We start from the raw sequence: 27,496 nt of genomic DNA on the forward strand, positions 1-27,496 counted from the left end.
ATTCTACTCTCTGCTTCCGAGTTTGACTATTTTATATTCCACATGTAAGTGAGATCATGCAGTATTTACCTGTGTCTGGCTTATTTTACTTAGTATAATGTCTTCCAGGTTCATCCATGTTGCAAGGGGCAGGATTACCTTTTAAAAGGCTGAATAATATTCCATTATATGTATACATCACATTTCCTTTATCCATTTGCCCATCAGTGGACATTTAGGTTGTTTCCATATCTTGGCTATTGTGAGAAAGGGGTGATTTCTTTTTTTTTTTTTAAGATTCTATTTATTTATTTCAGAAAGAGAGAGCACAAGTGAGGGGAGGAGCAGTGGGGGAGGGAGAGAATCCCAAGCAGACTCTGAGCTAAGTGCAGAGCCCAACACAGCTTGATCTCACAACCCTGAGACCACGGCCCTGAGCAGAAACCAAGAGTCACTCAGCTGACTGAGCTACCCAGGCGCCCCAAAAGGGGTGATTTCTGAGCAGGCCAAAGCACAGAGGCAGTAGTTTGATGAGAGGTAGTTGGGAAACAGTGTCTTAATGGTAGATTGATGTAGTAGTACCATTCAGTGTCTAAATGGTGGTAGGACAGTGCTCCTACATATGCTTGTGCAGGTTTTTCAGCATACAGAGCATTTGAATGACGAAACTAGTGGGGGATGAAACTCAGCCCCATATTCTTTTTTGTCAAGTACCCTAGTACAGGAGTGTATCCACTTGGAGGAAGGAGTGTCTTTTTCTTTTTTAAAGATTTTATTTATTTATTTGACAGAGAGAGAGGCAGGGAGAGAGGGAACACAAGCAAGGGGAGCAGCAGAGGGAGAAGCAGGTCTCCCACGGAGCAGGGAGCCCGATGCGGGGCTCGATCCCAGGACCCTGGGATCATGACCTGAGCTGAAGGCAGCCGCTTAACGACTGAGCCACCCAGGCGCCACCAAGGAATGTCTTTTTCTAAATCATACAAAAACTTTGCAGCTATCTTGCAGGAGTGAAATAATAGGAGATAAATTAGAAATAGAAGGGTGGGGCCAGATTACAAAGAACATTCCTCTGTATCTAGTCTGCTAAAAATGGATGGAAATGTGCAGCTTTGATGGTAGTGGTGATTGTGGGTATGATTTGTGACCCTACGCTGGAGTTAAACCTAGAGATTTGTCAATGCTAGGAACCATGTTTATCTAGCATAAAATAAATCCGTATCTTTTAAAAATTATATTTGCTTGATGTTTCTCTAAAGCAAACTTTATGAAGTTATGACTGACCCATTTTGCTCCAAAATCAAATCAGCCTGATTTAATTTTATAAGCCAGTCATGGAAAGAGTATCTGTCCCATGACTCCAAAGCATTCTGTTCTGTAGCTCTGCTATAATTACAGACAAATGCATGTAATCTTCTGAGTTACAGGATTCCTTTTTTTTTTCTTCTGTACTTGATAATCTTGTTATCTGGTTATAATGCATCATTTAATTATTCTCCAAAATAGAGATCTTCAGAAAATCTCAGATCTGCTCCGAAAAAGTGATTTGGTGTTCCCAACTCAAGTCACAACTGGGGTGTTTACTCAGAATTAGTCATTTTCAGAGCTTTGAGATTACTGTTTTTCTTAAAGGGTCTCATCTGCCACCTAAGGCTGTTGAAGTCTTTCCACAGATAACTTGAGGGAGTAACATAAACTCCAGAGAAATGGACTATGTAGGTATCCTCAGAAACCTATAAGCCCAGGACTCCTTCACAATGAGCTTGGCTGAATTCTCCGATATTAACCTCCAAATGTCTAGCTATATTCAATTCATTAACTCCATAAACATTTCCTGAGCATCTACCATGTGTCAAATAGTACGACAGGTATTGGGAATGTAAAAATGAATAGAGCACAGTCCCCATCTGAGGAAGTAAACATCTCTAAATTTGATCATCAGAAGCCCTGAAATTTAATTTTACTAGCTCTGCCACCTATTAACTGCTACCTTTAAGCAAGTCACTTAGTTTATCTGAGCCTCATTTTACTATAAAACCAGTAACATTGAGATAACTTCCCTATAAGGCATGAAATATCATGAGATTAATAGGTTATTTGGGATGAATGACATATGTAGTCAGTCAGTGTTCTCTTTCCCTCCCTCATACGCGTCTGTCCCCTTTGGATCTTTACCTTTACAGACTGAAGAAGACATTATTTCAAATGAAATAAATCAGAGCCTTTACATTTTGTTCCATTTTTCCCTGGGCCATTTCTACTTTCATTATGTCATTTGTTTTTAGGTAAGTGGACCTAATATGCTCAGTCAGAAATATGAAAGTCCTATGACTTGTACAAGAATAGGTCAGAGTGTAAGAAAGCCTTTATGTTGGATTTCCAATAAACTTTCTGATGATACCCAACATTTTTTAACCTTTCACTCTCGATCTTTTTGTGTTTTGTCTGTGACATCGTACAGAACTGATGTCTTTTTTTTTTTTTCCCTGTCATTTCAGGTTTCTTTACTGGATGATCCTATGATAAAATCATTTCCCCTGAATGTGTTTTCTTACACTTAGTCACATTAAAACTCCTCTGCCACTTTTCTGCCCACATCCACATCTTCTTTCAGTTTACCCCTAATCAGCTTGGCATTTTAATCCCTGGAAGAGCTGAATGCCATCTGCAGACTTGGCAGTTTCCCCTTGTACTCTCTTCCAGATCATTTTTATCAATGTTAACTAAGATACCATGCAGCTTGCTTTCTATCTAAGAAGTGCCTTAGTTGCAGAGCATTTGATTGAAGAGCTTAATCACTGAATTCATGATATCAAGGAGTAGCCACAGAACTCTTTATCCAGAAAAGTGTTCACTTATTCCTGTTGTTTGCTTCTTATTCCTAAACCAATTATCCATAACAAACATTTCTCCACATACTGAAAGAAAGTTTTATGGTTCATGAATTAGAAAACAAGTCCAAATTTAAATTAAGAACCCCTTCACCAATGTTAAGGCTCTACCTGACTATTTTAGGTCTAATTTATATCTCTGTTCCAGAACATCTTTAGTAAGAGTCCTATCCACTTTCTATGACTTCATTAAGTCCTCTTTGTTAATATCCTTTTCAAACATCTTTTTAAATAACTGCCATTTTCCAGCCAGCTACAAAGTTCTGAGGCCTAATCAATCAAATGATCAATTGAGTTGCCAGATGAGTGCTGTGCAGTAGCTATCAGTTTGTTATGTACCAGTAAAACCAAGTCCTGAAATCTGGTTACTGCACCGGCTTCCCAAATGATCTCAAGCCCTGGTTTGCTCCCTCCAGTCTTTCCCACATTCCAGGTAAGGTGGTCTCTCAAATTTTAGGCACAACTGGTCATGTCACCTCCCTGCTTAATATTTTTTATGACATTTTGGAGACAGTTGGGAAAATTTGAAGATAGCCTCAGTAAAGATGTTAAAAATTATTAATTATTAAATAATTAATTATTAATAAGTCATTACCCTAAGATAGGCAAATTCATAGATGGAAAGTTGATTAGAGGTTACCAGGGACTGGGAGCATGGGTAGGTATGGGCGCTTATTGCATAATGGCTACAGAGTTTCTATTTGGGAGGATGAAAATGTTTTGGAAGTAGTGATGGTGATTGTACAACATTGTGAATGTACTGAATTTTAGACTTAAAAATGGTTAAAATAGCAAATTTTGTTATATATATTTTGTTACATTAAAAAAATAAATCAACACCAGTTAGAGATAGTACTTAAAATTTTATAGAAGAAATGACATAATATTTGGGATTTGTTTTAAAACGCTCAGACAATAGTCTCAACAACAGTGATAGTGATAGATGAGAAAGACTGGCAAAATGTTGGTATCTATTGAGGGTAGTTTTTTCATAATAAAAAGTGTTAAAAAATCTTTTGGAAGCTAGCCATGAAGTCCCAACTATTCAGCCTGACATCTGAACCCTTTGCTAGTTCTTCCTTTCCTAGGACCTGCAGCTCCCACTGCTCAGCCTACAGGGTCCTTCCCTGCAGTGTTCTGTGCTCAAGTAGCCTCTGTGCCTTTACACTCAGCCATTCAGTTCTGCTCCTTCTTCTCATGTGGCAATTTCCTACTCATTCTGTAAGACTTAGTTCCCTCTCTGGAGCCGTCCCAGACTTCTACAGGCAAAGAGAACTCCCTCCTTTGAGCTCCTAAAGTGCCTTTTTTGTACTCCTGCTACAGCTTATGCCCATATTTACACATATGCATTTTATTCATGCTTCTGTTCCCCACTAACCTGTGAGCTTCTTGAAGGTAGAGGGAACTTACTTCCCACTGTATATGTTTCTGAGCTACATGAAACTTGTTGTTTTAGTTGTGTGCTTTAAATATTTTTTAAAGAAAGATTGAAAGGTGGGAATGTGAATACTAGTTATAAATCTTAAGAGTTGCAAGGGACCTTAGCAATAACCCATATTGGTAATGGATATCATTCTCCTTTTCTAGACTGTGCTTTCTCTACTTGGCAACTGCTAATGCGTTTTTACAGTCCCAGCACTTACCATTGGATACTCAGTAAATTGTTGCTGAATTTACTGACAAACCACAGCCTTTCTTTCTAGAGACAGCAAAAAGCTAAGTATCCAGCTTGGGGTGTATGGACACACACTTTCTAGGAGAAACAGTGAATTTTCAGGCATCGTTTGCCAAAGCAGCAAATAAGCACCTGGAGGGATATTCCTGGGCCAGTAGGGTTGGTGGCTGTTCAGCTGGCTAAGTAGTGAGCTGGGGCCCCAACATGGCTGCAATACACATCTTGCCAGTGGGTGGCGGCAGGCCCTCACAAACTCTCTCCAAGACCAGCAGGCCTAATTTACCATAGGGTGGGAAGTAGGAATCCTCTAGGATTTCTAGCTTACTTTCTAACTTCTTGATACCTAGAGATCTTGACTGAAAGAACAAGGCCAGCGAGACAGTGAGTGCCAGAGCTAAGCACCGTGTTAAAGATAAGTATCCAGACCAGTGCCAGGCATTTACTAGGTGCTAGACTGGTTCCAGAGCTCTAAGAATGCTTGTTAGTGCTTTCATATTCTAGCTTGGTTTTGATTCTTATACAAACCTCAGGCACCTAGGGAGGATTTACACTATAGACTGTTTTTAGGTCCTTTAGTTCCAGTGTGGATGGAGATTGAGAACAGATTTTCGCATGACATCCTTAGATGTGCACATGTGAGAAGAGAGGAGGCTGGGCCTGCAGAAACAGGCTCAGTCTGCTCAGTCCTGAAGGTGGCCTCTTCTGGTTTTCTACATTTGTCCAGCCAAAACCATCTAACATCTCCAGTCAATAAGCAAGCCCTGATTTTGAATCTAGGTAAGTTCATAGCTCAGTGAAGGAGTTGGAAATTTATAGATACAATGATTATGTTTGTATAGGCCTTAGCTCAGTTCATATAACCTGACAACAGACAAATTGTTATTTAAAATCTAAAATGTTCTGGAAAATTCAGGGATCACATGTGGATGGTCCTTATGGATTATTACCTAATCCAGTTGTCTGAGGCTGAGAGTGGGAGAGTGGTGTCCCAGATTATTGGACAACTGAGTTTGAAAGTTGGTATCAGATGATGCTATGAGCCAAATATCATGAGCAGACAATAAATGAGATGAAAGTTTAAAAGAGGAAGAGGCCATGTTGATACCTAGAGATGCTTGACTGAAGGAACAAGGCCAGTGAGACAGTGAGTGCCAGAAGCTAAGCACCATGTTAAAGATAAGTATCCAGACCAGTGCCAGTGGGTTCTCAGTTCTCCCAGTTCTCACCACACACACAAGTACTATTGCATTTTGCTAATAGTACTTCATATTTGCATAGCATTTCAGAGTTTCCGGAACACTTTCATGTCAGTTAGTCTCATCTGGCTTCATTAAGTCTTCACAACAACCTGTGAGTAAGGTATTAATAAATGAGGTAAAATACATAAAATACTTAGAATAGTGGCTAGTACATAATGAATGCTTGCTATTAGTATTACAATTATTATTAACCCTATTTTATACATGAGGAAACTAAGGCTCAGAGAGGCAACTACTTGCCCAAAGTTACACAGTTAAAAAGTGGTAGAACTATGCCTGAACCTCACTCCACTGGCTCCTATTTCTAGACCTTTCTCCATTATCCCATGCATAAAACAGGGAGAATTTAAGTTGGGCTTGCCTAAGTTGGGCCAAGTTTTGAGGCAGCCTTAGCAGAGAAGTGTCTGAAATCATGCTCCTCAGCCTCACAAGCCCTGGTTGGATAGGAATTGGTGAGCGTATTCATTGCCTTGAGTAAGAAGAGTTAAATCTAGAAGCCTCTACTCATTTTAGCAATAAGGTGAGGTGGTTCATTGCCTGGCCCATCAAGGAAGCTGCAAGCCATTAAACTCACATAGATCCTCAGCTGCTAGGCTTATTAAGAAAATGTTACAATAGGGGGAAATTGACAACACAGGCACCATAGATATTTTTAGTCTGTGCTTCAAGGATGTACATCTTGGGTTCTGTTTAGGATTGAGCAAAGGAGGTGAATTTGGGCTGATTTGACAAGACCGCCAGTCAGAAAGTTCTTCTCTGTGCCCAGTTTATGCAAGGAACTGTGGGGGTTAGAGGAAGGAGAAGGGAACTAAGGGAGGTGAAATAACTTTCCCAAACTTTCAAACACTAAGAAGAGTGGTATATTTTCCTTATGGGGGGTGGGCAGTGTGGCAATATCAGTAAAAACTGCAACTGTGTCTGTTCCTTGCACCAGCAATTCTGCAATAAATTGTTTATCCTTCTAATGTACAACATGGTGACTATAGTTAATAATACTGTATTGTATACTTGAAATTTTCTAAGAGAGTAGATCTTGCGTGTTCTCACCACACACACATAAAATGGTAACTATGCAAGGTGATAGATGTGTTAATTAACCTGAGTGTGGTAATCCCATTTCACAAAGTATAGGTATATTAAGTCATCATGATGCACACTTTAAATATATACAATTTTATTTGTCAATTATATCTCAGTACAGTTGGAAAAAATAAGTTGTTTATCCTATGGATGTATTCTTTTTTTCTATGGAGATATATATATATATATATTCTGTGGATATATATATTTATGGATATATATATATTTAAAAATTTTATTTATTTATTTGAAAGAGAGAGAGAGCACAAGCAGGGGGAACAGCAGAGGGAGAGGGAGAAGAAAGATCCCCACTGAGCAGGGGCCCGATGTGGGGCTCCATCCCAGGACCTCATCACCTGAGCGGAAGGCAGATGCTTAACCAACTGAGCCACTCAGATGCCCCTGGATATATATATTTTTAAGATTTATTTATTTGTTTTAGAGAAGAGAGGGAGGGGCAGAGGGAGAGAGAAAGCAGACTCTACATTCAGCGTGGAGCCCAATGTAGGGCTCGATCTCAGGACCCCAAAATCATGCCCTGAGCTGAAACCAAGAGTCAGATGCTTAACTGACTGCGCCACCCAGGATCCCCTGCTATGGATATATTCTTAACTATTAGCCATTATAGCACTGTTTATAATGGCAAAAACAACCCCCAAACTGGAAATCTAAATGCTCACCAATATATATTGGTGAAACTACTGTATGATCTTCAAATGGAATTTCATGCAACTATTAAAAAGAAAGAAGTCCATCAGTATGTGCTGGAAGCATATCACTAAGATGTATTTTTGAGTGCAATAAAAATCAAGGTTCAAAAAAGAAGAGTTTACATAGCATGATGCTACATGTATGTTTGAAGCATATATGTGTGCAGACATTTTCCCCACACTGGAAGAATATGCTTGCAACTGATTGTGGGATTATGTGTGATGAAAAAGAAATGAGAAAGGAGAAACTTATTTTTTATCTTATTCTTTTATGTACTTTTGAAGGTAGATTGATTGATTTCACCATATGACATACTTTTTTTTTTTTTTTTTTTAATTTAAGCCCCTTGCCTAAGGTCACAGAGCCAGGAAAGGGTACATCTAGGATTCCCACCCAGACTATAATTTCAGAGCCCTGTGATTCACAACTCCCCTGGATTCTAACACGTGCTCCTAACAGTGCTCTCTTAGTATGAGGAGGTACTTCTGTCACTTGCTTATAAGTCACAAAATTTTTCATGAAAATACCTGGAACCTAAATTTCCAAGGGCTAGAGCTAGGAAAATGTGCTCATTGTCCAGAAGAAGGCTCTGTGCCCCATCTGTCTGCCATCTTAGGTCCTTTTCCAAAAGATTGTGCTCAGCCAACAGAGGTCAGTGACCTGGAGTCAGGAAACACAGACTAAGATTTTCAACAGGACAAATTACCTTAAGGAAAAGGCATTAAGGTCATTGGAGAGGTGGGGGCGGGGAGAAGGCATGAAAACAGTATCATTAGCCAACTTTGTCAATGGGCAGGTGCAGGAAATGGCAGATAAACCCAGCCAGAATCTATAAATACACTTCAATATCAGTATTGTAAACTCACAAAATAAGTGAGTGAATTAAAATACTTGGCAACACATAAGCACCTAGATGTAAACTCTTAGTTCTAAGCTTAGCTCCTATGAACTTTTCTGTGGTTTGGGCATATTATTTCACTGCTCTGGGTTTCAATTTCTCCATCAGTCCAATGAACAGTGTTATCTGCCTTGGCTGCTTCACTAAGTTGTAAGGAACAAATAAGGCAAGGAATGTGCTTTGAAAGTGCAAGGTATCATACAGAATGAGAGGTTATTGTTAATGTCTCTGAGACTTACCTCACAGAACAGGAGCTATTTTGAGACAGGAAGATAGGAGGAAGCATCAGGAAGACAATTGCGGGTAATAAGGTAGACACACCTTGTCAATACAAGAAAGGAACCTCCAGGGTCATTTACTCCATTTCTCCTTTTTCTAGTCCTGAACAAAGGCCTACGGAGTCTAAGATCTACAGAGCAGTGATAGTGCCATGTGTAGATTATCATTTAAGTCCGTAAATAAGTTAGAATAGTAGCCAAAGGGACAGGATAAGGTACAGGCCCCTTGCTGGAGATGGTTGCTGAGCTACAAATGTTGAACAGGGTCCTGGAAGCAAGCTGATGAAGCTTAGTGAGTTATTGGGGCAAAGGTTGGGTGATAGGCTTCAGTGATCCAGCTCCAGGATGGCTGACTGCCTCTGAGGAACAATTTGAGGGTGGCCAGGGACTTGGATAGGACAAATGACAACTTCCTAGAACGGACTGTTCCAGCAGAGAGGAAAGGAAATAGCTTGGCCTTGTCCTGGGTAGTTCACAGGAACCAGGGTAGGAAGTATTTGTAGTAGAACTAGTGCTCACAACATCAAGTCCCTTTTGAGCGGAAGAAGGAAAATGGGGAAAAAAACATGCAATGCAGCACACGTGACCAGTCAGTTTTTGTAATGGTGGGAGTGAAGATGAAGGGAATGAATCAGCAGAGGGAGATGACTATACAGCCCCAGGAGCACTGGACTCAGACTTGGGTGTGAATACTGGCTCTGTCACTAACTTGCCATGTGACCTTGAATACACTATTTTTCCCTTCTGAGTCTTGGTTTCCTCATCTCAAAAATGAAGAACTTTCTCCCTATATCATAAATTGTTATTAGGATTAAATGAGATGTTCTTGAAAGCAACTTGCACACAATTCTTAGAACATTATGCCCAATAAATGTTAGTTTATCCCTTTATTTTGGAGAGGGACTTTTAGAAACCTCCAGTGAAATATGCTAATTTGAAATTTCAAGCACTGGGAAAGACCAACCTCACTAACAGGTATAGCGTAGAAAGGCCTTTTATACATGTGGAGAATTAGCCTAAGTGGATGGGTAAGAAAATCTTTTGGGGGGTGGAGAGGGGGAGATTAAGGGCAAAGTAGAAATGGATATCAATGTAAACATAAACACAGACTACTTACAAGGTGCTCTGAAGTCCTTGATGCATTAATGTGAGGTTCCTTTAGATCCGTGACAAGATAGGAAGATAGTAAGTACTGTATAACTAAGCCTGACTAGTTTTCTTGACTGAAATTCAGAAATACAGAATAGGTTTTGTGTTCAATTATAGTAACTTTTCTCAGCCTCCTACCTTTTAAAATTTCTTTTCTGCTCTGTCATTCACTGATTGTCCTTTAATCCTTACTTTGTTGGTTATATTTGCCTTTTAAATTATTAATTGCCTCAAATCCTTTTTGGAAGTATAGGTATGAAGAGGTAAAATGATAACAGTTTCTTTGAAAACTAAAATTCCAAGGGTAGAACCCAACTAGAAAATCAGAGTGATGGGGGAAGATAAGGAAAGTATAGAGATGTGTGGTACTGACCTGGTCTTTACCAGGAATCACATTAGGGAAATTCCTACTTCTAAACTTCTTTTGTAGCCCAAAGACAAAGGATACTATAAAATCCCAAAACCTGGGAGTGAAAAAGTGCGTTGGATTATTTTATGGATGGGTAAACTGAGCGTAAAAGAGAGGAAGTGCTTTGCTTGAGGATCTCTCATGATGATCTAGGTTGAATTAGGGTCCAACCCTATCCCAGGTCTCTTGACTCTCATTCTGGGGTCTGCCTGCTGTAGTCTTCTTCTTTATGATAGTAAATTTCTGATCTCAAACACTTGTACAAAACTAATTTGCGTGTTTTTTGTTTGGTTTGATTTTGGTTTTGGTTTTGTTTTTGTTTTCCTTTTCCAGGGCCAAGTGCTTCCGGGGTAAAAAAGTCCTTGGAGATTATGACATCAAAGTGGAACAGGTAATTACCCAAAAGCCCAGAGTTACATCTGCATCATCACTGTTCTCTCTTGACATCCCAGAGTGAATCATCTAGTCTTCAGAGTGGAGTACAGTGTTTGTCACTGGATTCCAGGCCCTCCATCTACTCTCCCTCACCCTGTTCCCTGAGGCTTTTCTCTCTATGAGATATGGCCATGAAGGCTGCTTTTTAACTTCCCTGGCTTCTTTTCATGGTGCTGGTGTCTGTAAAGTAGTGAGGAATGTGGTTCTTAGGGCTCTCTTCTGCTTTCTCAGGCTGAGGAAAACCTTAGGGGAATGTCTTCCTGGGACACTGGCCACAACTCCATGTTGTTGATGGCATGATATTCCTGGGTTGGCACATATCTGCCATTCAGTTTTACAGCCTCCAATGCTGCCTACTCTGGGCAAGAAGCTACACTTCAGAGAGAATTAAAACACACACACACACACCCCTACTTCTTTTAATGTAGTGAAGTCCTGAAAGCCCCCTCCCCTTTTTTTTAAATCTTCCTCTACCCTTTGCTTCCTGATAAATAGAAATTAAGTCCATTTGTGTGGAGAGGGGGATGTCCAGTTTAAACAATGCAGGTACTTTCTGTGTAATAATAGAAGTTACTCATCACTCTTTACACGGTGTGCTGTGATTTATAGAGCATTTTCCTACTCATTGTATTCAGTTCTTAAAACAACTTGTTGTATAGGCAAGGTTGATTAAAAATTATTCCCATTTTATAGATGAAAGAAACTCTTCCTCCCCTTACCCCACCCCCAGGAGGACAAGTGATTTGCCTAAAGTCCATGGAGCTAACTGGGGGCAGAGCAGAAGTAACACCCAGTTGCCTAAACTAAAATCTAGTGTTTTTATGTTGAGACTGACAGAGGGCATGTTGCCCCAGTGTGCATTCCCTCTCTATAGAAAGGCAGCACAGAGTTGTCAGAAGACCTGAGCTTTGCTCTTGTCTCTGCCAACAATAAATTTTGTCCAGAAAGTCACTTAACTGCTTCTTTGGTAAACAGGGAGAATTATCTCTGTCCTTCCTCCCTCACAGAGTTGCTATGAAAGTGAGATGAAATCAGTTTTTGAAAATGCTTAGAAAACTGAATAAATATTTGGTGGGAGGGCTGCTGCTGTTCTGTGGAGAACTTGGCAAAGCCAGGACTGTGGGCTTATTTCCCTACAGTTATTTTTATTTATTTTTAATTTTTTTTTACAATTTTAATTGTAGTAAACAAAAAAAACACATAACATGAAATCTACCCTCTTAATCCCCTACTGTTATTTTCCAGGCGGCATTTTCAGAGCTCAACCTGGTGGCCCATGCAGATGGGACCTATGCTGTGGATATGCAGGTGCTCCGGAATGGCACAAAGGTTGTCCGGTAAGGTCCCTTCTATCCTCAGGGTCACTGTCACTGTCTTCAGAGTTACTGTCTCTGGTTTGCATAGGTGGTTTCAAAGTCAAGTGTCAGAGTGGAATGGCAGTGCCATATATATAGTACAGGAGTTAATGATGTATGCTGTGTAGACGTAGAAGTGGCAGAAGAAGGCAGAGAAAACCAGCTCCCGCTCTCAGGGAGCTCTTAGTCCAATGGTAGAGAAAGGGTGCAGGACTCATTTAGAGGTGACCAGATTCCTACCAGAGGGGTTCTAGGATTCCAGCCCCACTTCCACCAGTGTGATTTTTGTGCTTTTATCTCTGTATGTATTTTCCCTGGAAAACAGGATTCCATTGCTTTAAAAAGAAAAAAAGTTTGAAAACCTCTGATCTAGTTCAACCTCCTACTTTACGTTGATTTGCTTAGATTCACTCAGTGAGTTAGTAGCAGACCCTTGTGTTTCTATGTGAATTCTCTTAACTCCCAGCCCTGTACTCTTTCTATGTTCCTCAGTCCTGGGAATTCGTAAGTCAGGAAAGTCTAGGTTGGAAGGGACATTGTGGATGGAAGAAAATTTGCAGGTACAGGGCACTCACAGGCCAGGTAGTGTGCTGGGTAACTTACAGATGTGATCAAATTTAATAAAATAATTCTGTGAGGGAAGTAACAAGAATTCCAGATGGGGAAAAAGTTTCCACAGTGTCATTTTTCCCAGGAGCTCAGCATGGTGTCAGGTTTTCAGATACAGAATCTTGCGCCAGGAAGAATTTTCACTTCATCCTCTTCCCTACCTCAATCTACAGCATCCTGACACTGAGGTCTCTGATGTCCAATAGGAACTGGCTCAGTGACAGAGAAGGCAAAACTCAGGTGTCTGGAACCTAACAAGAGGAAATGTAAACTCCTCCATCCTAGAGATGAGGAGGACAGAAAAACAGATGTCCATCCAAGTGGGGAGCGAGCTCAAGAGAGAATGATGGGCCCCTCCAACTGCAGGTAGAGTGAGTCATAAGGATGCATGGACACAAGTAGGTGGTGACAGAAAGGTCATAGAAGGGTGCCAGGAGGGATCTGGCAAAACTAAGGCAGGCCTTTCCAGGTACATGTGTAGGAACTTAAGAGCTGGCCAGTGTAGGAAATCTAGGGCTTAGTTCCTATAACTGGCATACAGTTTTCAGAGGAAAATCAAGCATACACCTGGGGCCAGTTTCCCAGAACTGGGGCACAAGGAGATCAGAACAGCTCCAGCACAGCCACACTGACTTGATGCTACATTCCTTTAGTGACTGAGGAGGGCTTCTTCCACCCTCACTTTAAAAGACTGATCTCTGAGCCCAGGTGGTACTGGAGCTGTAGGTAGGGGTTGAATGGGTGCCTGGGCAGAGAACCTCGTGGGTCATTGCATATGGTGTGAAACTGGCAAGCTCCAGAGCCTTGAGGGAGAATGCTGCTACAGAACTGACTCTCGGGAAGGTGGGGTTCCCTTGGAGTCAGGGCATGAAGATAGAGCAGCTGAGGAGCTTTGCTGGCTGGAGGGAAAACGCAGGGAGCCTTCCCATGCATGGGAACATTCTGTACTCCCAGTGCTTCCTGTAGCCATTGCTCAACCTCAGTTCTTCGAGAAATATTTGCACCCCTCCCTAGTGTACACTTTGGAAGAATAACATTGGGAAGTTTGGCATCTGTTCTCAGCCATCCTGGACCCTTGCTCTTCTCGGGGCCTGATGAGGGCATTGCTTTTTAAGGAGCAGTTTTAAGGAGTCAGAACAGGACACTGAGATCAGGGATCTCCGTGGCAGGGTGGTGAAGTCAGGCAAATATATCTTCAAAGTCTACTGGGGCGCTCTTCGAGCACAAACTCTGAAGCCACAAGGAGCTTCTGCTCTCTTATTGCCCCAAAGGGACCAGGTAAATTCTTGTTCATTTAAGATGTGAGGGTCTGAAAGTGTTTCTTCCCTCCTGAGGGGATTTGTACCTTAGAAAAAGACAGTGCTTAATCCAGAGGAATAAGGGAACTTCAGACATCTGTTCCTTAAATCTCCTTTAAGAGGTGCCATAATACCTCACTTCCTAGTCCATAAAAGAATAATAAAATGAAGGGCTTACATCAGGTGACCCTTAATACCCCTTCTCTGTCTAGGGCTTTGGAAATAGGAGACAAGATGATATATGACCTGAGGGGCTGGTTGATGGGAAACTTGCCTCTACATTTTTACCAGGTCCTTCCGGCCAGACTTTGTGCTTATCCGGCAGCATGCATTCGGCATGGCAGAGAATGAGGACTTCCGCCACCTTGTCATTGGCATGCAGTACGCAGGCCTCCCCAGCATCAACTCACTGGAATCCATTTACAACTTCTGTGACAAGCCATGGGTGGTGAGTGAGGCCCCCTTCCTCCCAGGTAAAAGGGTAGGATCCAGGTCCTGTATCTCCCAGTCCCCCAGGAGGGACCACTGGTAATCAAGATGCACTAGGCACAGCTGAGAGGATGTGAGAGGAGTTTCAGATGAGACATGGGTTAGGGTGGGCTCTCACAATAAAACATTATCATTAAGGGCTGGGCTGCCTTTGATGTAGAGTAGACTTTTGGCCTCACAACAAAGTCACACAAAGATTCTGTAAAGAAGTCCTTATAAGTCTGCAAGCTGTGCCCTCAGCCATATAAGATACAAGAATAAAAATACCTGTTTCTTGCCTCTGAATGTTCTTTGGAAAGGCCTGAGGCCAGTGGGGACCCAGCTCCTATAACTGCTGCTCCAGGCTGCCCTCTTAGAAGGAAACACCTGCTCCCAATCACATCCTCTTCCTCTTGTTTTTCAAAAATCACTTCAGCTATCACCCTGGCTTGCCAAGGGTCACTCTGAAGTTCTCAGACCCCAAGCCTCTTTACCACCCAGGGAGTTGGAGGGGGTGGTTTTTTTTTTTAAGATTTTATTTATTTATTTGATACAGAGAGAGAGAGCACAAGCAGGGGGAGCAGCAGGCAGGGGAGAAGCAGGCTCCCCACTGAACAGGTAGCCCGATGTAGGGCTCGATCCCAGGACCGATCATGACCTGAGCCGAAGGCAGACGCTTAACGACTGAGCCACCCAGGAGCCCCAGAGAGGGTGTTTTTTAACCAGATGGACCCATCACCTTTGCTTTTGATCTCTTCCTCACACCCGAACTCACAGTTTTCCCATTCCCTTGGAAACCAGGGAGATCTGACAGTGTAAGAGAAAGACCAATGAGTGAGGAGTCAGTGGGAGCTGCTGTGGTTGAGGAGGGAGGGTTGGGTTCCTGATCATCACTCATTCAGATGCCTCTGGCCTGAGACATCTAAGAATCCTAGAGTTTTGCAGAAACAAGCTAAAAGAGTTGTATGATTTGAATGTGTTACTAATCACAGAAGAGCATATTTGAGGCCTTCACCAAGTTTCTTTTCTAGGACCCCCTCTTCCCCCCTAGTCATACAACCTTCCCTACTGCACATAAGCCCTAGCTCTTTCCTTCCCAACCCTTTCAATACCTGCTAGAATTTGGCTCCCTCATGGCCACACAGAATGATTCTGCTATTGCTAGTTATTTTCTTCTAAGTAAACCTCTCTGTGCCTGGTTTCTTTGTAAAGCACCTGCCACCAGTTTGCCAGCCTTGTTGTTATAGTCCCCTAGTATTTAGGATCTCTTAAAGAAAATAGCCCCCTCCTTCATGTTCCAAAACTATGCCAGAAGCCAGGGTGGGAGGATCAGTGAGCCTATGCCTAGGGCCTTGCCCTTCCTGGGATCTGGGATCTGGTGAAGGTTCACATTCTCACCCATTCACAATCCCAGCACATTGCCTTTGGCATCACATGAGAACAGCAAGGCTCCCTGGCCAGACACCAAGCTCTCCCTTCATTTTCATTAAGCAGCTGCCACACTAATGGCATTTTATATATTGTTCTCTGCTTGTTAATGGGAGTGAACAAATTTGGTGACTGTGAAGGGAGGGTCCCTCTGAGATGATGACTTTTGTTCATATTTTCTATATTTCTTTATTGTGACTGCTCTTGGTATGAGGGGAGACCTCAGTGGGGTTGTTAAGGCTCTACCTTGCATTACTGTGTCTCTGAGCACATCTGCTATTATAAATTGGTCAGGGCAGGCTGTGCCCTGGGATTTTGGAAGCAGAAGTAGCCCTATCAGTGAAGGTAGCATTCCAGAGAAAGCAAGAATGCCACCATCCCATATTGCTGCAAATTTATCTAAAAATCCTAGCACTCCATCTGGGTTTTTTAGAGACAAAGGCACAAGAGTTGAATTAAAGCATTTATTTCCAGGAGGGCTAAGGATAACATATTAAACTCAGACTGATCCTGAAATCTCATTTCTTCCAAGAAGTCTTTCCCGATTCACTGAAGAAGTGGTGATAATGAACATTATCTTCCTATTCATTGCCAACACCACCCCTAGCTCCTAAATCCATTCTTTTGTCTATGCATACAGGAAATAACCCTTATCAGATATTACATTTGTTTAATTGGTAACTGTGTGCTTGTGCTAAGTTTCCAAGGAGGCAGGGGTTAGATGCCAAGCTAAGCACCTTGAGCAGATAGGGACTGCTGGAGATAAAGTGGAGGAGGGTAGGGTGAGCTCCCAGGGACCTAACTAGTGCCTGGAAACTGGCTGCCATTTTAGTCTTGTTGTCCCAGGACTCTGGGATTTTGCCGTGGGCCTTCCTGGCATCGCTGTGGTGTCTGTGTAACTCTCCCACATGCTGGAAAGATAAGGCCCCACATGCCTTGGTGCCATGCCAGGGCGTGGGCTGCAGCAGGACAGAGGTTGTTAGGCAGAGCTGGCATGAGCTCGCCGGCGATGCTGGAGAATCTTGGGAGCTCAGGCAGGTATCCAGGGGCAGAAAAGGAATCCAGGCCAGCCAAGGTGGGCAGGCAGGACTTAAAGGTCAGATGGAGTGATGGAGAGAATCAGAGAGGGCAAGAAAAGTCCAAGGGGTTGGTCTTGACAGTCAAAGCAAGTTTAAAAACCAAATAGCGAGGACAGCAGGGTGCAGTGGAGCATGCAATGGGCAGGGAGACCTACCTGGCTGCTGTCCTAGTGCAGTTCCCAATTCCAGGCATGATCTGGGAACCTATGCTTTCCTTTGCTTCTCTAGCCTCAGTATCCTCATGTGTAAAATGAGATGTCTGGTCTAGAGACTCTCTAAAAGTCTCTTTCAATAACAAAACCTTGAGGGCTTGAGAGTCCCGGATTCATACTTTCAGTTCTGGAGGAGGCCTTCAAGATCTACAGTCACCAGCTGTGTCACAAAGGGGAGTGACCCAGAAATTCCAACATTTTCCAGCATTTCAAAAATAATAAAATTCTATCCTTGCCAACAAAAGGATCACAATATATGATCACTTAAACTAGAGTTTGATAATGGAGTTTGGGAGGAAATATAATAAAATGATGTTCCTTTATGGTAAAAATTTTGAGGAACTGATCAAATTCACTCCTTTCATTTTATATATGAAGAAAATGAGGCCTGGAGTGGAGAAATCATTTGCTCAAGGACACCTAGCGAGTTAAAAGCAGAACAAGAACCAGAAGACTCTAACCCAGTCTTCCAACAGCCCAGTTCTAAGTTTCTACTCCTCCCCGCATACCTCCCTGTCCCATTGTCTCATCTACCAACATCTCTTATAGAGAATAGGACCTGAGCTTTTGAAAAATGTTAGCTTTCCTTTCTCTGATAAATAGAAGGCAATTGACCTGGCAACTTTTCCTTCTAGCAGTTCCAGATATCAGTGATTTAGAGTGTAAACTAACCTAAGTAGCACTAGAGGGAAGATGCTGGATTACCCCTGTTGCCAGTGCACTGGAGATAGGTGTGTGGGTGGGTGTGTGTTTGAATGGATTGAGCAGAAAAGTCCTGTGTGTTTCCTATGGGAAGAGCATGGTCTCTGCAGAGTCTGAAAGGCAGCCATGTGAAGGAGCAGGAAGAGTTATAGATTGGAAATAAAGGGGCCTGGCTATGAATCCAGCTCAACTATGATACGACCTTGGGCAAGTGATCCCTCTGGGCTTCAGTTTCTTCACTTATAAAATGTGGGGGCAGGGGACTCCAGGGGGTGCTAGATGTTTGCCAAACACTTTTCAACCCTCACACTGTAAGTATGTGTACCTCACCTCTTACCTCTTCTTCATAGAGTTGTTCTGGATTCTCCTAGGTGAAGGATCTAGTGATTTCAGTTCTTAGATGAGTAGTAAGTCCTAGAGAGACTAGGTCTGTCTATCCTGCAAAACATGAGCATCAAAATCTTCCTAAAGAACAGCTTTATTCATGACCCCTGCTCAAATTCTTTTTTTTTTTTCTTAAGATTTTATTTATTTATTTGAGAGAGTGAGAGAGAGAGAGTACATGAGAGGGAGGAGGGTCAGAGGGAGAAGCAGACTCCCCGCCGAGCAGGGAGCCCGATGCGGGACTCGATCCTGGGATTCCAGGATCATGACCTGAGCCGAAGGCAGTAGCCCAACCAACTGAGCCACCCAGGCGCCCCACCCCTGCTCAAATTCTTATGACTCCATACTGCCTGCAGAAAACAGTTACCATTCCTTTCTTAGCATTTGAACTTTCAAGACTTGTCCCCATGTTACCTATCTAGCTTTATCAATTGTCATCTCTAGAGATACAAGTGTTTAAGGTTAGAGATCCAAATTTCAATCCCAGCTTCACCTCTTTGCAGGTCTGTGACTTCAGGCACCTTTTCTACTGTCTCTGAGCCTCATGTGTAAAATAAAGATGATAAAATACCTAGTTTATCAATTTGATATGAGGAATGAATGAAATATCATTAAAATTGTATAGGTACTGAATGAATGTTAGTGCCTTCGCTCTCCCTTCCCCAACTAACACATGCGTTCTTTAAAAATAAGAATTGTACACCTCTTTTATATCCTTGGTGTTTTGTACAAAGTCCCCAACAGAGCAAATGCTCAATAAATATTTGTTTGATAGACTGATGTTTGTCTGTCTGTTGCAGTGTCTAGATAAGCTGAAACATTCACTTCTCTTTTGCAGTTTGCCCAGCTGGTGGCCATCTACAAGACATTGGGAGGAGAAAAGTTCCCACTCATTGAGCAGACATACTACCCCAACCATAAAGAGATGGTAGGTGATCGAGTGGGGACTTTAGTTCCTCTGCTGTTTACATTCTGAGCCACATGGTGATTATGGAGCCCTAAAGAGGGCCTCAGCATTTCAACCCCAGAGACTCTGTTGGGATTGAACTGTGGACCTGCTTTGTGGGGCTAGAGCAGCTGAATTTTAATTGATAACCCCTTGTCTACAAAGTCTGCTGACCAAATAGGGAAGAGCAGAAACAAGGGCATTTTATCAAGTTGAGAAAGTAACAAATCTATGGATCAACAGTCAGAAGATCCTACTGTTTTGGGTTCTAGCCCTGGCCCTGCCACATGTCACTGGACTAGTTAGATGCCCAGTGAGTGAGTTTTTCAATAGGAAATTTAAATGGGCATAATTATTCCTGACCAGGATATCTAATATGGTACTTATAAAATGTAAGTGAGATTAAGTAATAGCCTTCTGGAAGAGTGTGAAGCACTCCTCAGACTAAGGTGTTGTTCCTATAATTATTCACCAGCCCCTTCCATTCCTTTGGTTTCCTCAAGATTGCGCTAAGACTGGGTTAACACTATGCCTTCTCTGAGGCCATGCTAGGATGTCAGAAGGAGCAGAGAGATGGCATGGTTGGTTGGTGCAGAGGCTACAGCTAATGTTTTTCCTTTATGACAACGTCTAGCTCAATTCCCTTCTTCCTCTCTGACCCTACATCCTCTGCCCCAGGCCTGCTTGGTCAGTTGGTGATCCTGCTTAATCCACCAATGGAGACTCTCTGCCATAGCATTCCAGTGTTGTACTGTGGGACAGAGATCATGTTTGTTCCCCCTCCCACTCCCTACTCCAAAAGGGATCTCCATTTGAACCATTTCTGTGAATCAAGAACTTTCATTTGGCATATAAGGCATGGCCCTGCTTATTAGCAAACCACACAAAAAAGATGAATAGTAACCTTGGGACTTGAAAAGAACTACCTCCTTCATCTTTGCCAGGGAGAGGCTCTGGAACTTTAAGCCCTCATCCTTATAAATCCTTGAGATGAACATAAGGGCTTTCCCTTTCAGGGCAAGCCAGGAAGCCTTGCAGAATCTAAGGAACACTAAGGGGTCTGTGCTTGGAATTCTCAGGGAGTCTAACACACAGTGATGAGGGGACTGAACTTTAGGGCAGACAGGGAACAAAGCTGGCTTTTTTCCTGCCATAAAGTCTAGCAGGGCTAACCAATGAAAACAGTTGTAACAGTTCCAAAATTTGTTCCCCATCTACCATCTTCTGCCCCCAATTGTCCTCTCTCTGAGGTGTCAAAAGCTAAAGGGGAATTTCATCTCTACAAGAGAAAGGCTTTTTTGGCTTAAAAAAAATTTCTGAATTAGGAATAAAGACAGTAATCTAGTAGAGAATGACTTTCTAAAAGAAACAGAGGAGAAGCTTTATGGACATCAGTTGAGGGCATTAAGAATAGTTAACCTGGAGAGACAATACCTAAGTCTATTCTTGTCCAAAGAGGTATGTTAACTGGGCCAGAACCTCTGCCAGGAATGGTATACAGGGGATTATAGAATGTGGAGGGAGGTTAAGTCATTGCAGGTCTCACATTGAGTGACTCTGTATTCCCCAAGTGTCTACCCAAACAGATGAAAGTATATGAGAGGATTAGGATGAGTTGGGACATGAGTAAAGGGCATACAGCCATAGTGGGTTGTTCTTTTCATTCCTCCAAATCAGCTTGTTTCTGATTCTGTGAACCCACCTTCTGGTATTGTACATCATAAGGCTATAGTATCTCATATGTGTAATAATCACCCTTTCTCCCCTATCAGATCAGTTAAGGTAAGAGAAAACACACTCTCCTGGGGAGAAAAAGGAATAGTTCTGGCTTTAGAAAACAGACTAAGCCAAAATCAAAACTTTCAATAACAGGTTTCAGCTAGACTAAAAGGGTTTGGGAGGCAGGGGAGATGGGCTGAAGGCTGGCTAGAAAAGTCATGTTACTTTCCCTGGCCCTTGACAGGTGTTGAGCTGGCATTTGGACACAAGCTATAACATGCCCCATCCCTATCCTAACACTAGCCAGACCATCCACTTGGTACTTTCCACTGACTGGCAGTGATGAGGCGGGTGGTGACAGCCAGAGCTCCACAGGGAAGGAGAACTGGCTTGGGCTTCACGATGCTTGAAAGAATGTGATGGTCACTGGCCCCTACTAGGGCTGGATGATGTCAACAAACTCCTTCCTGAGGGGCAGGCGGCCCTGGTACCAGCTGCAGGTGCCATCAACATGCTTCATGCAGACATAATGCTGGGCCTGGTACCCATAGAGCTTCCGTTCCAACAGCCAGTCTGTCCAGAGGCACTCGTTGGGGGTTGAGATGGTACAGGGAACTGCATAGCAGGTGGTAATCTAGAGTCATAGCCACACAACATCAACGTGAGTAGGGTGTCCTTTTTCCATTATTGCCTTTCAGACTCCTACATATCCTTACAACCCAGCACAAATGCCCCTGACTCCTGAAGCCTTTCCTGGTCCCCAGACTTCCTCCTGAGTTCCCTTTCCCCTATCTCCTATCATATAGTATTGCCTCTCAAATGATATCTCTGGAGTCAGACAGGCCTGAGGTCCTTAGTCCACCACTGACCTTTAGCAAATCACTTCACTTCCTACAGCATGAATTTCTTCACCTTAAAATGGAAATCTTAACTCTTCATAAATTTGTTATAAAGACTAAATTAAATATTTTAAATAAATACACCATTACAGGGTCTGGCAAAAAGTAGACTCTCTTTAAATGGTAGCTATATTATCTTATTCTTTAAATGATGGCCACCTTCCCAGCCAAAATGTAAGTATGGACTTACATAGACCATCTTGGGATCATGGACTATGGACCATCTTGCTTTCCCATCCCCAACTTCATACAGTGCCTGATCCATGGCAGATTTCAAATATAGTACAATAAGTGAATAAATGTATGCACAAAGGAAGGAATACATGAAGAGTAAGGCTACAAGGCTCAAGACCCTTCCCCCACCCCCAAAAGACCTTGCAAATGGATATTCCCTTACTTGGCAGCCACAGTTCAGATGGTAGTGGTGATTCAGACTTTCTCTCTGCAAAAAGGACAGGTTCTCCCAAGGTTCGATGTAGTTGCACAGATGGATGAAGACTTTTCCATCACTGAGGATCTGACCTTCAAGGGGAATGGAGGAAGACCTAGCATGAGGAATATGCTCATGGAGCTCCAAGAGCCCAGGTCCTCAAAGAGCCCAGAATTGCAGTTTCTTCAATGACTTCTTGGTGGCAGTGGTGACATGGGGCTCAATGAAAGAACCAGAAAAGCCTCTATAATTTTTATATCAAATATATTAACAGATTATGTTTGTATGAGAGAGAGTTGTGGGATGAAGACCTTTTCCTTTAGTGTGGTGTAGAGAGAAAAACATGGGCTTTAAAGGCAGACTGTTGGTATAACCCCCTTCTTTTCTCTCATTTACAGCCGTATGACCTTAAGAAAGTCACATAACTTCTCTGCTCAAAGATGAAAGTAGTAAGTTGTCAGGATTAAATGAGAGAACGTCTGTAAAGTTCCCAGCACAGCTTGGGCCCACGGAAGGTTCCATAAATAATAGGTCCCTTCCTCTTTCTAACCCTTCCCAATATCTACACAGCCTCGTCTCCTGCCCCGTTGATACCTGTCTTGGTGAGTCTCTCCCCTTCCCCATAGGAAAGTTCCCCCTCTTTACTTATCAGACTCTTTCCTAGCTTCCAAAGACCCTTTTCAGTACCACAGTGTCCTCAAAACCATCTCTGACCACCCTAGCCCACACCTCTCTTAGAACCTCAGTCACTCAATTACTCACTGAGCAACTACTTACTATGACTTGGTACCAGAAATACAGAAATAAATATGACAGAATCTCTTCCCCAAGGAGCTTAATAACCAGGAGGGCAGATAGATAAGTAGGCAAAAATTATACTGCTGTGTGATTATATGCAAGATGCAGTATAACAATGAACAAAGCACAATTATCTCCATCTGTGGAAGGGGTGGGCGGCAAGGAAGGTGTCTCAGAGGAGATGATGCTTGTATTGGGCCTTGAAGGGGTGGGTAGGAGTTCTCCTGCCAGACAAATGAGGGAAAGGACTTCTGGACATTGAGACTACCCTGTGCAAGGTGGAGGGGCGCAGCGCAGCAGAACACCTTCTGCAACTGCAAGTAGTTTAGTTTAGCTCTGGGGGAAATGAGGAGCTGGGAGCTGTCACTCACACATGGCCGGAGACAAAGCTGGAGAGGTCGGCAGTGTTCTGGTCACAAGGGCTTTCAACATTAGACAAAAGACCTTGTGCCTTCTCCTGAAAAGCCTGGGCACCACTGATGACTTCTCAGTAGACTTGTATTTGTTGTTTATCCCCACCCTCAGTTAGACTTGACATTTTTGAGGGCAGAGAACACGTCTCCTCCTCCCCCGATGCACCACAGTGCCTGGCAGAGGGCTAGGTACACAGAGGGAATGAGGTGGCCTTGCGTGCTAATCCTGGGACCTGGAAGCCTCAGTGGTGTGCCCTGCCTCTGTCTCTCCTATCCAGAGGCTCCCAGATCAACACAATTCCACATCCTTAGATTTGGGGAGCCCCTACCAGTATGGCTTCTAATGGCTATGACTTCTCAAGAGCCAAGCTTGGACTGTGAGCTCTTTGAGGACTGTGGCTTGTCACTGAGTCTCCACCCTCCTGCCCAATGCCTGGCAGCAAGTGGGTAGTCATTATTGCTGAATGGATGGACAGATAGTAGAAATTCCTCCTATTCTCCCCACCTGCTGTGTTTTTCTTTTCCTTGCCTTCTTTCCAAATATTTTTCTTCCTTTAGGGGCAGTGTAGTTCCCACTTACACAGTGAAACTTCCCTAATTGTTTACAATCACACAAATACCTCTTTTCCCTGAACTAAATAATTTAGTATTGCATTCATTCACTTACAGAGTCATAATCTTGTGTGGTTTCTTAACTGTCCTGTCCCAACCAATTGAGTATGGAGAACTGCCTGGGCCCAAGTTCATAGAGACTTGTTAGACTGAAGGCTCCTGTTAGGGCTTGTGCTTTACTGCACCCCCAGAATATGACCTGTGATGTGATTTAGCCACAGAGGCTCACTATGAGCCAAGATCATGACCCAATGTAGCTATCTAAAGTTAATGCCATTGTAGACTATAGTAACTATAATACGTGTGCTGGGGGGTAAGGTTGCACATGCACAATCCTCATTTACTCTGTGAAACCAAGACATCACCCGTAGTGCAGTGTCCAGTTTAGGGGCCTGTGCTAGGGGAGGGGCAGGGACAAGCTATATCCCATTTGAGAAGGTGGCCAGGATAGGAAAGGGTCTGGGAACCATGGCCATCAGGCCTGGAGCTAGAGTGTATGTATTTATGGTCCTGGAGCCTCTGAAGGATCATCATGGGCAGAGGACAGAACTGAACCCACAAAGGGCAGTTTCAGAGAGGCAGATTTTTGGCTCAAGATATCAAACTTATATCAATTAAAACTGTTTAAAAATGGAACCAGCTGCCCTAGGCTGGGAGAGCAGCCTGTCCTTAAAGTAGTGAAGCAGTGGCCAAGATCACTGTAATGAAGACTCTTGCACTGAAAGGAAGGTTACCACGGCTCCTCCCAACTCAGAGGCTGGCTCTTAGTAACACAGCTCTGTTTTCTGCCTGAGAAAATGCCACCTAGCTCAGTTTGCTGCCCAAGGACAGCCCTGGCTCCTTCTTGACTGCCTTCCTTAGGACAGAGACTGTTAGGGTTGCTTGTTGGTCTTTAACTTACCAGTCAAGAGATATTGCTTCTGGCTGTTAGCTTCTAGTTTCACACCACAGAGGGAGGAATCAAAAGGTGTATAGATATACTGAACATCCTTGACTTTCTCAAACCCTTTAAACATCTGAAAGGCAATTACAAAAAAAGCAGTGTTGGGTCAGTGAGTATACTTTATATCTTAACAGGAAAAACTCATTTCTCAATCTAAAAAAAACTAAGCAAAAGTCTAGTTCAGGATTTGGTACACACAGATGGCCCAACTGGGTCATTTCTCTCTTTAAAAAAATCTAAACCTTGGTTTATTCCAGTGAGAATACTTCTAGTAGCCCCACACACAGGCAGCCGTAGGACTGGATGGACACTGAGGGCCTGTGGGCCCTGCTCCCAACATGTCATCCACTTCCACTTCAGCATAAATACCCCAGGATCAATGAGCCGGGTCACCTGCCTACCAGCCCCGCTCCCAGTACACAGACCCCACTCCTCCCAACAGCCCAAGGGGGTTAATGCCCTGTCCTATCCCCATGTACCTTTATCTGTTTGATTTCATACCGGATCATTTTTTGAGTGTCAGCAGGGTCTGCACTGGCAGGAACTACCTTCTCACTGGAGATTTTGGCCCGAATGGCTGCATAAGAAGAGAAAAGAGGGGACCTTTAACAACCTGTGGAAGCAGTCCATCTGGGATCTGGATGACCTGGGCCCCTGGAGAATTTTATAGGGGAATTCTGGGTTTAGGTCTTGTTGGATTGTGGTGGGGGGGGCCATGTGTGTAAAAGTGGGGTCCTGGAAACTCCTCCTCTGCAATTGTTAGAAGTTCCAAACTCCTCAGGCCAACTGGGTCCTATAATCTCTCTATACTTTACCTGCTGGTTTTGAGAGTCTAATTCTCCATAGCCCAGACTGCAGTAGGCTGAAGGTGGACATCAGGGTAGAGGAGGGAGGAGGAGCCCCTTGAAGTTTTGCGGTCCTCTACCTATATAGCTGAGGCTTCAGGAGAGCCTACCCAGAGCTGATATTGGTAAATGTTTATTGAATTAATAAATATGTTCTGACCCTGTACAGAAGTAGTTTGTCTCTTGCCATTTGGGCATTAATCAAAAACTGGTTATAAAGTTCTTTCTATGTGCCTGGCCCAACACTAGGTACTAGGTCCACAAGCATGATTAAGACAGGGTCTCCCATCCTACAGAACTCTTGGTCCAGTAGAGAATACACTTACAAAGAATAACAGCACAGCATACTGGGAGTACAAAAATTTTTGTTAGAGATATCGTGGTAGCACCAAGAAGTCAGGAAGTCTTCATAGAAGAAGAGATACCTGAGTAAGACGTTGAAGGATGAATAAGAGTCTGCCAGAAATTTAAGAGTATGGGGGAAGGGCATTTCAGGCAGAGGAAAGAGAAAGGGCAAAAAGTGTGTTGTGTGGGGGTGGTGCATGGAGTAAACATCAGTTATAGGCTCGGACACAGTGGGATGTTTATAATGAAAGCCCAGTCCCCTGGCCCCTAGCTCCCCCTCCCTGCATCCAGTAGTTCAGAATAATCACTGGATAGCTCCCGTGACTTGTCATTCAAGTCCATAATTGCAGTAGGCAGGGGAGAGGGGGTCGCTATGGGTTCCCTTACACGGTGTTTCATTTCCTTGCAAGTCCACCAGGCTCTGTGCTTGCAAGGTTGCTATGGCGCCGGCCCTGCCCGACCCATCTGCCCCAGTGGGAGGCAACTGGTGCAGTATTTGATCTCCTCCCTTTCCCTCCAGACTCCAGGTCTACAGCTCGGCCCCATACCGAACCCACACAACCACCCTCTGCTGTGGACCTGTCGGGCCTCCGGACTCACCAAGCGCCGAGTGGCAGACGTGCTGCTGGGGGTGCGCAGGGGCGCAGCTGCACGCCTCAGCCATCCCCGGCGGCCGCAGCAGTGCCAGCAGCCGCAGCAACAGCGCCCAGCTCGGCGCCGTCCGGGGGCTCCGGGGCATGACACTGCAAAGCCCCGACTGAGCCTGCGGGGACTGTCTGACCAAACCGGCCCTCCAGGGCTCATCCAGAACGCGTTGCGCCCCTCGCCCCAGGCTTTTTGAGGTGGACTTAGGGCCAATCCCGCCCGGATGGGCTCCTCCCTCCTTTGGCTGTAGGCCACCCACGGCTGCAGGACCCGCAGCCCTCCTGACTGGCAGGCTCGGTAAAAGGAAGAGGGAAGCCAGGAGAGAGGCCGCTAGCCTCTGTTTCCCTGCCCAAGCAATTAAGCCTTACAGAAGTAGATGGAAAGCCCGGGGAAAGAGGATGGTGTCAAGGCAGAAAGACAGAAAGCACAACAAAGACAAATGCATGAGGGCAGAAAGACGATGGGCTGTGATTCACACTGAAGGAACAAGAGTGAGGAGAGGCACAAACAGAAAGTGAGACAGGCAGAGTCAGAGAGAGGCAGACGGAATTACAACAGGCAAAAGAGACAGTGACAGAGAGGACGGACCCCTTGCTGAGCTGCAC

General features: G+C 43.7%; 2 protein-coding genes across 2 annotated transcripts in view; one reads left to right on the forward strand and one right to left on the reverse strand.

The window, feature by feature from the left end:
• Window positions 1-27,496, forward strand: part of SYN2 (synapsin II) — a 148,788-nt gene that overhangs the window by 88,407 nt on the left and 32,885 nt on the right. The window contains exons 2-5 of the mRNA XM_081822405.1: window positions 10,660-10,717; window positions 12,007-12,098; window positions 14,315-14,471; window positions 19,135-19,224. Coding sequence (XP_081678531.1) covers window positions 10,660-10,717; window positions 12,007-12,098; window positions 14,315-14,471; window positions 19,135-19,224 — 397 coding nt within the window. The remainder of the gene's footprint in view (window positions 1-10,659; window positions 10,718-12,006; window positions 12,099-14,314; window positions 14,472-19,134; window positions 19,225-27,496) is intronic.
• TIMP4 (TIMP metallopeptidase inhibitor 4) lies at window positions 16,370-27,478 on the reverse strand. The gene is made up of 5 exons (XM_006734048.3): window positions 26,847-27,478; window positions 25,536-25,633; window positions 25,015-25,129; window positions 22,258-22,382; window positions 16,370-21,595 (listed from the first exon to the last, which is right to left on the reverse strand). Exons 1-5 carry the CDS (start codon window positions 26,983-26,985, stop codon window positions 21,398-21,400), a joined length of 675 nt encoding a protein of 224 aa, XP_006734111.1. The 5' UTR covers window positions 26,986-27,478; the 3' UTR covers window positions 16,370-21,397.

The sequence above is a fragment of the Leptonychotes weddellii genome, chromosome 1 (assembly GCF_054177405.1).
Source record: "Leptonychotes weddellii isolate Sample4059 chromosome 1, ASM5417740v2, whole genome shotgun sequence".
Classification (NCBI taxonomy): Eukaryota; Metazoa; Chordata; class Mammalia; order Carnivora; family Phocidae; genus Leptonychotes; species Leptonychotes weddellii.